Source organism: Camponotus floridanus, unplaced genomic scaffold (assembly GCF_003227725.1).
Source record: "Camponotus floridanus strain SB8 unplaced genomic scaffold, Cflo_v7.5 scaffold166, whole genome shotgun sequence".
Classification (NCBI taxonomy): domain Eukaryota; kingdom Metazoa; phylum Arthropoda; class Insecta; order Hymenoptera; family Formicidae; genus Camponotus; species Camponotus floridanus.
In genome coordinates this window covers 29,807-42,579 of record NW_020229288.1, presented here as the reverse complement: position 1 = coordinate 42,579, position 12,773 = coordinate 29,807, and the positions used below count along the sequence as shown (strand labels likewise).

Sequence of the window (12,773 nt, the reverse complement as noted above, 5' to 3'; positions counted from 1 at the left end):
TTAGAAGTTGTAAGTGCTTAAATTGCTGTCCGTCAACAGACTGGCAATGCTAATCTATTGTAAAAACTTGAAATGACGTTCTCACAAGAATGTAACTTACGTCTTACGTATTCTAATATAACCGATAATAGTAGCTTGCAACCACTGTAATTGTAGAATGGGCTTAAATAGCAACTCCCTATAAGTGATCGTCGTAGGCGATCTAGCAATTTCGGTCCAGTCCAATACGATCGTATCCAATATGATTTATTAGATCGCATACGACGATCACTTATAGGGAGTTGCTATTTAAGCCCATTCTACAATTACAGTGGTTGCAAGCTACTATTATCGATTATATTAGAATACGTAAGACGTAAGTTACATTCTTGTGAGAACGTCATTTCAAGTTTTTACAATAGATTAACATTGCCAGTCTGTTGACGGACGGCAATTTAAGCACTTACAACTTCTAACTTCTCGTATCCAATACGATTTTGTTATGTTGGAACTTACGGATCACGAACGCATAACGTTACTGATGATGCGAGGGTGGGGTGATCGTCGCAGATCTTATAATGAAACGTTGCAGATATTTAATGACACTTTTCGGGTTGGTAAAGTCCTTATATCAAAATCGACGGTACACCGCACAATCGCACGATTCGAAGAAACTGGTCATGTCAAAAATCGATCAAAGTCTGGTAGATCGGTTTCTGCAACAAATGCAGAAAAGTCTTTAGATGTCTTACAATCGTATATTGAGAATCCGCATATATCTATTCGAAAATCTGCGCAACACCACGACATCTCCCGAATGTGCATAAAATCTTAAAAAAGAATGAATTTCATCCTTACAAGATTCATCCAGTTCAGGAATTATCTGAAGACGATTTCGATCGTCGTGTAGAATTTTGTGAGGATGTCATGCAAAGAATTGACATGGATCCTGAATTTGCGACCAAAATAGTCTTTTCTGATGAAGCGACATTTGAGCTGAATGGCAATATCAATTGCAGATTTTGGTCAGATGAAAATCCTCATTGGATGATTGAAGCTCACACGCAACATCCGGAAAAATTGAATGTATGGACTGGACTTCTTGCTGACAGGGTGATTGGTCCTTTCTTCATTGACGGTAATTTGACTGCTGAAAAATACAGAACAATGCTTGAACGCGATATTGTACCAGCAATACAACGTGTTGGTGACAATTTTAATGAAATCTGGTTTCAGCAGGACGGAGCACCTGCCCATTATGGTCGAGGTGTACGAGAATACTTAAATGAAGTATTCCCGAACAAATGGATAGGCAGGAGAGGATCAATAGAATGGCCACCTCGATCTCCAGATCTTTCACCTCTGGATTATTTCTTTTGGGGTCATCTCAAAAGTAGAGTCTATACTACGAAACCTAGAAATTTGGACGAACTCCGTCGCCGTATAAATGACGAGGTAACTCTAATACCTCCTCATTTTTGTGAGAACGCTATTTCAAGTTTTTACAGTAGATTGGCGCATTGTCAGACTGTTGATGGACGGCAATTTGAACACTTGCTCTAACTACTCACTCACCCCCTACACGCACACGCACACGCACACGCACGCACGCACACACGCACGCGAAGTTTAAATCCGACCGGAGAACCTCCATGTGGTACACCTTGGGGTGCGTTCGGATTCCCCACCTGAGTGCTCCCAGGCACCCAAAAACCGTTCGGATTCCTTCCGAACCTTCCCAAAAGTAACTAGCAGTAGCGTTCGGATTCCCACTAGAGAGCACTTGGAAGAACTTCTAACTCACCCGGTTCCGAGAGCCGGGTGGTTGGGTGAGAGAGACTAAAGAGCGCTAAATTCTACTATTTACCTAACGTAAAACAAAGTTTTTAATATGGATTTTAACAATATAAAATTATGTACAAATGAAGCCGGAGAAGTTATTGTGCAAGATGGTAGATTGATGGCGTTTGATCTCAAAGGTAATAAATATTGCTAAATATATTTTGTGTGTAATAATTATATACTAATTAAGGTTATGGCAGAAGCCAGCATCACTATTATTTGTATTTTACAAAATATGTTTATCGCATTACCAATATTAAAAATATGTAATTAAATGTCATGTATTTATAATATATTTATTGATATATATTTGTAATTGTATTTATAAATATATTTGTTGAAGCGAGTCAATTACTTTTTGTTAAACAAAGCAGAGCACTAAAAATAAGTTAATTTTTCTCATTAGTTGATTTTTTCTCATTTCAGCCCAGACAATAATTGACCTCCCAGATGAAAAAAATGTGCGTAAGCACTTTAATATAACAATGCGAGAAAAAGCGCATGACAATGAATGTCACGTAGAAGTCAAAATTACAGGTATTATATACAGAAATTATATAATTATTAAATCTTTTTTTATGATTTCTTCTATTTCTACAATATTTTTTATTAATTAAAGGTTCAAGTAAGCAACAAGCTTCATGGAAAGACGAGAATGCTGTCAAAGCACTTATAAGCCAATGGAAGTTGCACGAGGACAAATTCAAGAGTACTACTATTACAAATGATAAAGTTTGGAATATGATCGCAGCAAAATTAATTGAGGAGAATCCTCTTTGGGAGTACATTGGAAAGCAGTGTGAAAATAAGTTTAAAGATGTCAGAAAAATGTATACTAAAACTAGAGACAATAACGTAAACAAGAGTGGACAAGATTTACAGACATGCAAATTTTATGAAGAAATGGACGCAGTATTTGGTGAAAAACCTATAATCAAACCGGTAGCTATCGCTTCTAATTTGAAGAAGCACAAACGTTCACCTTGTGCATTTCTCTCATCTGAAGATGAAGAAGAGAGGGAAAACATTGAAAATTTTACAGAAAATAAGACTAATAAAAAGACTGAGAAACCTAAGAAGAAAAGTAAAGTTAGCAAAGAGCTAGAAAAGTGGGCACTTCTACAGCAAGAAGCAGCTACTGTACGAGAACAAGCTAAGGAAAGGCGACATGAAGAAAGAATGCGACACCAAGCTGAAGCGATTAAGATGTATGAAAGTGTCATGAATAAATTATTGCACAAATTTTGATTATTTTTAAGTTCGCAATTACCTTTACTGTGATTTCAACTCTAGAATAGAAATGTAAGTCTTACATTTTATTATTTTTATTTTTTTGTAAGTAATGTGTTGAAATTAATATTTTTAGTTAATGTTGGATTAATGCCATTTTGTTTATTAATGTTATGTTACTTATGTGTTACTTAAACGTAAGTTATATTGTGATTCTTAATTTATGCAGTCTGTAACCGATATAATTTATGTTGGAACTGATAAAGATCAATACTTTTTTTCATGCCTTTTCTTTTATTTTTATTAGTGTGCTCCCAAAGAGGATTTTCTTTAATTAATTTAGCTGTTATCATATTCTCCTCTTTATCTTTACATTTTCATGTATATATATATATATATATATATATATATATATATATATATATAATAGCAGTTCTCTTGAATTCTTGTGTGCAATTTCCACTTTGTCGATTCCAGCATAAGTTACAGCCTGCTCTTTAACTTTATTCTTTAAATATTTTTGTTATTATTGATGAGTCAGTAATTTAAAAAAAAACATCACAAAGATAAAACTATAATGAAAACATGTATATATATTTTAATATTTTATTTTTATTACAAGTGAAAATCTGTTTTTTTTTATTACAAGTGAAATTCTGTTCGAATTTCTAACATTTAGCTTTAGAGCTGTTCAATATGTTTGTAAGCATTTTTATTTTACTGGATTTTATTAGATGTAAGTTGTAACAAAAAAACAATAAAATGAATGTTTTTCATAACTGTTTTATTTTTTCATAAATGCAATTATAAAAATAGAATCTATATTTGAATAATAAATTAAAGCTTTCAGCTGACAATAGATATTACTTATAAGTCTATACATCAGCTACAAGATTGCACAGATAGTCACGCTTTATCTCTCCTGCTACTTCATTAGCTATACCTACATCATAAATATCTTCATCGATCACTTCAGCTCCTTCTTCTATTAAATCTTCTACATTATCATCAACACCCTTCAAACAAATGTTATGCAATACTGTACATGCAATGATTACATAAGGTATCATCTCATCAACATTCATATCAAGATATTTCAATCTCCTGAATCCTTCAATAACGCAAATGCTCTTTCAATAACGGATCTTTTAGCAGAGATCTCGTGATTAAACTTCTTTTGAGCCTATAAAAAATCCAAATCTCTACTTAAATATCTAAAATAACAATAGTTACTGCTTTCATTTTAATATAAAAAATAGCATATAAAATATTTTAATTGTAAACTTACATTAGTTAATTAACCACGATCTATGTATGGAGGAATACACCAGCTTAATACTGGATAAGCTTTGTCGCCAATGATAAATTCATCTTCAGGGAAGTAATTTTGTTTGTCGATCTGAATTTCTCTCCAAAGGTCTGAATTTCGTAAGATTCTCAAGTCACCAACTGAGCCAGGATAGCCAGCAAAACAATCTGTAAAACGTAAGCAATCATCACAAACAGCTTGAAGTGTGATTGCCTACGTCTTTTTATAAGTTTTGTAGAACTGGGCATCTCTCTAAAATATACATAAAGAAAAACATATAAGGAAAAAAACAAGTTATTTTTATATTTGTTCATATATAATTATCATGATTGTAGCTAATTATATTATACCCTGGATTGTTTTATCAAAATATGAGTGCCATCAATAGCACCAATAATATCACACAATGCAATGTTTTTACTGAAACCTGTTTTTACTTCTTGTAGATATTGACCTCTTGGCCATTTGATAAACTGGCCTGCAATGTCATTTATAGCTTCAATAACTCTCATAAAGCTGTAACTGAGAGAGCTCTTTGCTATATCAAATCTTTCACCGACAGAACTAGACGAAAGAAAAATTATATCATATTTTCAATAAGAGTATATCCACAAATAGCAGTAAATATATCCGCAAATATCAATTTTACTTGTAATAACATACCGATATGAGTCAGGAGTAGCTAATAGCCACAATGTTGCTAATAGTTGCTTTCTAACTGGAATCACTGCTTTTCCATTTGTAACTGATAATACTGGACCAAGTAATGCTTCAAGATTTTCAAAAACGTTTGGAATCATTCTAAAATGTTTTCTAAATTGATCCTTTGTGAGTAGAGGAATTATACGTTCGACATAACCTTCCAATCTCAAAGGTTTATGCGATCTGCCGCGTAGAATCATTTTTCTCCATAATTGTAAATCATCTTCATCAGTATCACTATCGCTACTGTCAGAATCACTATCAAATATTACAATTGATCTAAGTAAATTATCTCCTAGCACTACAGCTGCAACAATTAATCGTTGTCTATTAACTTCCATATTTGTTTATATTTCCATTCGGTTACCGTTCCGATTCCATAGCTTCATGGAACACTCAGCTCTTGCTCCGCCCATCTCCCAGTCACCCAACGCTCACCCATCGGGTGGGGAATCCGAACGCACCCTTGGGTAATGCTAATGCCGACGCCGGCGCGGCAGGACTGTAACTTTCAAGCTCCGAAACTCGAAAAATACTTAATGAAAACTTACTTTATTATAGTGTTTTGAAAAGCTCTTGATACCAGCTATCAAATTCTGGTATCATAAATAGGGTGTTCCGTTTGCAAAAATCAACGTGACCTTGACCTGACCTTAGGGACGCCACTCAAGGTCAGACTGATAAAATTAGTAAATAGATCTTTGTAAACCCTACAACTTTTGTTTGAAACATTTTTCTCTATTATGCTTATTTTCCGAAATATTTAGGTGTTCCCACACATTTCGGACACCCTGTATATATGTTCTAATCTTCTCGAAATAATGTTTTGATTTCGAGCAGATAATTTCATTTTTTTTCCATAATTTCCAGTAATCCATACATTCAATAAATTTTTGACGACACCTAAACAAATTAAGTGCATGTATTCAAAGGGCACTTGCGAAACCAAACCCATTGGTAAACGACTTAGTGGAGTGGGTCCATTATGATGATCTTCATCGTCTAGTTTACTATATTCATCATTTGTTCGTAAGCAATGATTTATGCCCATGAAAACTATTTGATCCTCGCATCGAATACCAACAATTCGACATTTGGAACATGGATTACTGGAAGTATGTCCAAAATGATTCAATATCCAAGAACGTGCAGGTGCATCTGCAATGAAGGCTCGTAATTTCACAGGTATTTTTTTTTGAAGAAATTATATACCACCACTATCGATAACTTTAAGAACATCATCAATAAATTGATTAAGAAAAACATTAATGTTTAATGGTTTTTTTGGTCCTTTATAAATGCCTACAATTTCAGGTTTTGAATTAGTGATGTTAACAATAGAACACTGAATTGGCCAAATTTGCATATTACCCGATTTATTCAATCTAGTTCTTCTACCATTGGTACTCCAATCTATTTTGATTATATTTGGAATCAAAGCCGGTGGTGTTTTATGTAAAATTGTGATAAGAGCTTCAACAAATCCTATGTGTAGATATTCTCCAGGATCAACTTTAGAAACAATGCAACCTTTACGTGCAGTATTTAATAATGTTCGTAAATCTTTTGGAAGATATGAAAGACACGGTTCAGGACAGGGATCGCAATGTCTTTAAAATTAGATTTCCTTGAGTATGCGTAAGATTTCCTTATACAAATGCTGTCGCGAGAGATTCTTGAAAAGTATTCACTTCTACATTTACATTGTAATCATTTTCATTAGATTGAAATGTTGTAGATGAAATATTCCTTTCAAGATAGAGGGAACTACAATTTTCAACATACATTGAATCGACAGAAACATTTTCACTATGTTTGTTAGCATGAGATATTTGATCAAGAGGACAATGTTCAAATGCTGAGGCTACATTAATTATATGAAATGCATTCGCATTTATCACTGGATTATTCAATCGTATATTGTGATTGTTTTGCCGTAACAGATTTAATCTCCGTAAACGTTGACATGATAATAACTTAAAAATCGGTTTCCGACCATATGAGGTTTTCATGTTTGTATTTTTAAAGGGACCTATTTCAGTAATGTCGAAAAATAAACACTTGAAAGATAAGAAATCTGTATACCGAAGAAGAAACCGAAACTGAATATTGAAATATATTATTAACATAAAAGATAGATATAATAGATAGACTATTATATAATAAGTAGACTATATTAATATAATAGACTATTTTCGGTATAAATACTTGTATACCGAAATAGAACATATAATAGATTTATATTGAAAAAAATGATATCAAAAATATTTATACTCCAGTATAAAGATGTCCTTATGGCAAAAATGCGTTGATTTATTATATAAATGTATTGTCACCTGATGTAAAACACGAAGTCGTATCAACATATAAAAAATTGAATATATTATTATTATATCTTAATATGAACTATGTATTTCACAAATACATAACCTAATAATAAAAAAATTTACAAACCTGATGTTTCGATATTTTTACAATATTCCCCTAGAAAATAATTATAATATCGATTTTATTCTCTTATCTTCTTGTCACTTATTTTCTTTATAATTTTTCTGAATTTCAAGATAGTATCCGAGCACTCGCAATAAAAAGTCCGGGAAGCAAAAGATTCTCGAGCTGAATTAAGGCATCTTTTCATATTGATGCAGTCTTTTCATGTTCATTCGTAGCATGAAAATCTGTGATCACATTATTCTCAGTCTCTGGCTGTAGTCGAGAAGACGCTCTGGATGCTTTGAAATGTTTAATTGACCATTCAGATTAAAGAAATCTTTCTTCCTTTTATCTAATTGGTCAATCAAACGCTTCAGAGCATGCAGAGCGTCTTGTCGACTGCATCTTCTATTAGCTTACAAATCAGCGGTTAACTTTTCTTTGAATTAACAAATTAATAAAATTGTAGTTTAGGGCTCAATGTATAATAAATAAAATTCAAAAATAATATTACGGGTCAATGAGCCGGAATCGCGTATCATGTGGCGACAAACTAAAAGATAGCACTTATACGTTACTTTGGCAAGGATGGACAATATAGTAGAAATAACGTATGAATTAAGTGCAAATTTATTAACATAATAAGTACGGAGAATAGGCCGTTTCTCACTTTTTCCATTGGTGCGAGAGAGAGGTCTCGTAGAGCGAGAGAGATAGAAAGATATCTGAGGGGCAGGGTGACGGCGGCGGGGGGGAGTAGGTAGGGCAAGGGGAACCGCTCGCCGTCGGGTGGGTAAACGGAGGATCGTGATGTCACGCGGAGGGGGTGGGCGAGGGGGCGGCGCGGCGAGGGGGAGCGGGCGTGAGAGGGGTTCGGCGCGAGAGCGAGGGAGAGGGAGAGAGAGCGCGCGCGTCCCTGGATACGGTGCGTCGCGAGCGTCTCTGGACGCGGCGCGCTAGGCGCGCGCGATAAGCGGCGATCGCCCCGTCGGGCACGTCGCGCGCGAGACGAAGATAGAATCGCCGTTGACGGCAGAGCAGACGCGTTCGACGTAGGCCTAGAAGAGATGTAATTAAAAATATGCGATTTGTGCGACGCGCGATTTACGCGACGCACGATTTATATAATATTTAAATAATATTAATGTAATATTTATATAATATATATGCGCCTCCGCAGGCTCACGTCGTTTCGACGCGCCGAGGAGGGAGCGACAAGCGGCCTCGGGCGTTTCCGTCGCGTCTTACGCGTCGCTCGAATGTAAATTCGAATATTTTTTTCTTTCCGTTTGTAAAAAGCGCGATGTATCGGGAGAGCACGCGGAGCGCGGCGGTGTTTCTCGTCTCGTCTCGTCTCGTCGTAGACGTTGGACGCGAGTTCGCCGCGCGCGAGCGCGCCGCTCGAATTTTAACCTAAATGTGCGCGCGTTTCGTAAACGAGCGTACGATGTATCGGGAGAACACGTCGCGGGTAGAGGCGTCTCTCTCTCGTCGACGGAAGTCGTCGATGGAGGTCGTCGATCCTTCGTTCTCGAGGATCGATGGAGAGCGCATCGATCGGACGAGGGCCTCGTCGCGCGCGCGCGATATCGCGTCTTCGCGCGATATCGCGGTCGTCGCGCGCGCGCGCGTTCTCGGACTCATCGCTTATCTCTCCTTTTAAGCGATAACGAGAGAGGAGCGGGATTCCGTTAGGATTTACTCGCGCGCGCGCGAGGGATATTCGCGGCAACGTTTCCGTCGCCGTTCCTTCCTCTCGAGCGCGTCGCGCTAAGACGAGAGAGATATTCGCGGCGACGCTTCCGTCGTCGTTTCTTTCTCTCGGACGCGCAGCGACGAGAGACGCGCGCGATAACGCGCGCCGAATCCGGTCGAACGCGGTATTTCGACGGATTCATCGTTTCCGAAGGCGAAAACCGCGCGACCGCGGAGAAATTTTTCCCGCTCGCGCGACGTCGTCGTCGTCGCTCGAACGAGCGAGTATAAAGACGCGACGGTCGTTTCGAGGCGCGCACACGCCTCGCGGATGGTCGCGATCGGTCTATCCGATCGTTTCTCGGGAAGATAAGTTCGCGAACGACGAGTCGCGCGTATGAGCGGCGCGAGTTCCACCAGAGTCGTCTCTACCGTCGACGGTAGGGCGGCGGATAAGGAAGAAGAGTTGGCGCGCCCGATAGGCGACGACGACGTCGAGTTCAAGGAGAGCGCGCGATGGAACGTCGCGACGTATCATCTGAGAAGAGCCGTTCAAACGCACAGTCGGCGCGAGGAATTGTGGGTCGAGACGGCTCTGGCCGAGAGTCGCAGAGCCTTCGTTTATAACGTTAAACTAGGCAGGTGATTTGACGCGAAGTATCCGAAGTCGAAGTACCCGAAGGGTTATCCGTATCCGGAGGGTTGGAAATTCCACTCGTTCGATTATCCCCAACCGGAAGTTCGATATTTCTCGCCGCTCACGCGCTGCGAGATTTTCCCGCCCGAGGATAACGCGGGTAGAACTCTGCGATACACGTACAATCGCGAGGACAGCGGTCGCGAGTACCCGTTCCGCTGAAATATGTTCTGCGGCGTCCATTTGATACGCTTGAGGCGCGAGTTGTCATGAGCGAGGAGCGCATCGATCCGCCAATCGATCGCTACGTCCGAGTGTTGAAGGAGAGGATCGCGTGGAGAATCGCGACTTATTCGACGAGGCGGGCGATCGGTCTTCGAGACGTGCGCGAGGAGCTGTGGATCGAGACGGTCCTGGTGTGTAGCGGAAGAGCGGCGAGATTCGACGCCGGAGATACGCGGGTGACCAGGACGCGTCGCGGGTTTTCGCTGCCGGTGGATTCGCGAGGCGAGATGCTGTGGATAAGGCCCCGCGGGGAGGAGAGAGAAAGGACGATGAATCGCCGTAGGGAGAGAAGAGGACGCGACCATGCAGGAGGAAGAGCGCCGAACGCTCGAGAGCGCGCGACGTCGCCACGACGGACGACTATCGCGCGTGGACGCGACGGTGCGAGCAGTGTCTCGCGACTCTGCGCGAGAGATGCCTAGACGCGAGTCGCAGAATCTCCACGGGGGCGAGGACCTCCAGGATGCCAAATAAATCAACGAAACCCAGATGTACGATCTGTGACAATGACCCTCGCTAAAGACAGTCGCGTGCCTACTGTTCAGGTCCAGCTCATCAAAACATCCGCTCATATAACTCTCATGCTAGATACAGAATCCGGACCGAATATAATTAAAGAAAAATTCACACCTAAAAATGTTAAAATAAATTTTGATAATATTTTGAAATTAAATGATATAAATAACTATCTTGTTTACACACTCGGAGAAATTATGTTAACACTTTTTGGAAAATCTGTATCTTTTCACATTGTATCCGACAACTTTCCGATTCCGCAATCCGGAATACTTGGAAATGATTTCTTCAAGCAAACTTCTTCAAAAATAGATCAATGCAAACGAGACAACGAGATGAAATTCTTACTAATACTAGGCCTGGCTGAGATATGTGCACTAGCCCTAAGCCCTATGCTCTGTCAAAAACAAAGGGGTTTAAGAACTTTTAAGCGAGACTACATGTTAAATTGTAATATTAGCAAGACACCCAAGCGCATGACTATAACTTTGAGGGTATCTAATTATCAACAACAAAAAGCAGGAGGTCATTGGAGTGGGTTGTATCAGCAGACCTGTATTACTCACTATTTCTTTTGGGGTTCTTACACTTCAAAAGTCTGGCACGAACCAATTGAACTTACTCGCCAACAAAGTAACGACTTGGTGAGAGGAATGTGCCCCAGTGAGGCGCACCCCACCCCTCTTTTGCACCATATAGCTGATAACCAGTATACATGACCCTCAGAAACCTCCACAAAAACGCTTTATTGCATAGTGAGAGCAACCACAGTGAGGCAAATAGTAGGACAACCCATAACCTCAGATGAGGAGGCTCTAGTTCCTTCCACCATACAGCCGGGCAGAGTGGAAACCATAACAGGCGCAGTGGTTACTTGGAACGAGGCTGACATGCATGAGTTGGATGCCTGGATGACAAAGTACGAAGACCCTGCTTATATCAACGATGATCAAATAATTGTTGATCATCTACAAGAGGGATATCTTCTGGTAGGTCAACCTGATGAGAGTGATGGCATTGGGTGTGTGTGGATCACAGTGGAGGGTTTCCAATTAAAATCCCTATAATGGACATGAAGGTAAGAAGTATAAGTAAACATAGCAAAAGTGACATTACAGAAGCCATACAATCAGAGATCAATACTAAACAATGCAATATGTTACCTATAAGATAGAAGGCACCTTGCAATTGACTCATACCATTTGTAATCGTCAGAAAATTCCAGCTCCGTCAATTACAAGGAGGGAAATTACCAAACCTCTTTAGAAAAAAATAATTCTGGAATTTCGGAGGGAAGTTTCCAAACCTCGTCAGAAAATTCCAGCTCCGTCAACTGCAAGGAAGGAAATTACCAAACCTCTTTAGAAAAAAATAATTCTGGAATTTCGGAGGGAAGTTTCCAAATCTCGTCAGACAATTCCAGCTCCGTCAATTGCAAGGAGGGAAATTACCAAACCTCTTTAGAAAAAAATAATTTTGGAATTTCGGAGGGATGTTTCCAAACCTCGTCAGAAAATTCCAGCTCCGTCAATTACAAGGAGGGAAATTACCAAACTTCACTACGAAAATCGATACCTTATCCAAAAAGGAAAAGAAGTTCTTCGTCCGTTCTGGACCTTACATCTCTAAAGGATGGATTATTTACAGTAAAAAACGGCAATAATGAATTAGAAACCTCCCATATTATAATAAAAGATCTCGTTCAAGAGGCTCAAGAACATAATTCGAACATTAGAAAAATCAAAAATTCTCGAAAAATTAACCGCAAGAATAAGCCATCTTCGAAACTTTCTACGTCCTTATGTAATAAATCTCAAGAAATAATAGATAAATTTACGCGAAAACATAAGTCTAAACACGAGGTTGACATTATAACCCCTGAGTTGCATAATTGCCTGGTACTTTCTGAGGACACTAAAGAAGATCGATTCTCCAAAATTATTAACTCATTGCGATTAGAGCATTTAAATGGAAAAGAACAGGAAAACATAATAAAATTAATAATAACAAATAGTCAAGATCGTTTCCACATTCCTGGAGAAAATTTAACCGCAACTCACGTTTTGCAACATCGAATAACGACCACCGATGATCACCCGATAAATACTCGGCAATATAGATTTCCGCAAATACATAAAGAAGAAA

General features: G+C 38.9%; 1 protein-coding gene and 1 pseudogene across 1 annotated transcript; one reads left to right on the top strand and one right to left on the bottom strand.

Moving 5' to 3' along the window:
* The first annotated feature begins 2,306 nt into the window (after positions 1 to 2,306).
* On the top strand, positions 2,307 to 3,069 carry LOC112637428. The gene is made up of 2 exons (XM_025407197.1): positions 2,307 to 2,358; positions 2,441 to 3,069. The coding sequence occupies exons 1-2, from the start codon at positions 2,307 to 2,309 to the stop codon at positions 3,067 to 3,069; spliced, it is 681 nt and encodes a 226-aa protein (XP_025262982.1).
* An 857-nt stretch (positions 3,070 to 3,926) lies between these two features.
* Positions 3,927 to 5,403, bottom strand: LOC112637427 (annotated as a pseudogene).
* Between the last annotated feature and the right edge of the window lie 7,370 nt (positions 5,404 to 12,773).

Bases quoted from the DNA above. Each gene is read 5' to 3' on its own strand.
- LOC112637428 (XM_025407197.1), top strand. From the start codon at position 2,307: ATGCGAGAAAAAGCGCATGACAATGAATGTCACGTAGAAGTCAAAATT. The intron at 2,359-2,440 runs GTATTATATACA...TATTAATTAAAG, and splicing joins CGTAGAAGTCAAAATTACAG to GTTCAAGTAAGCAACAAGCT.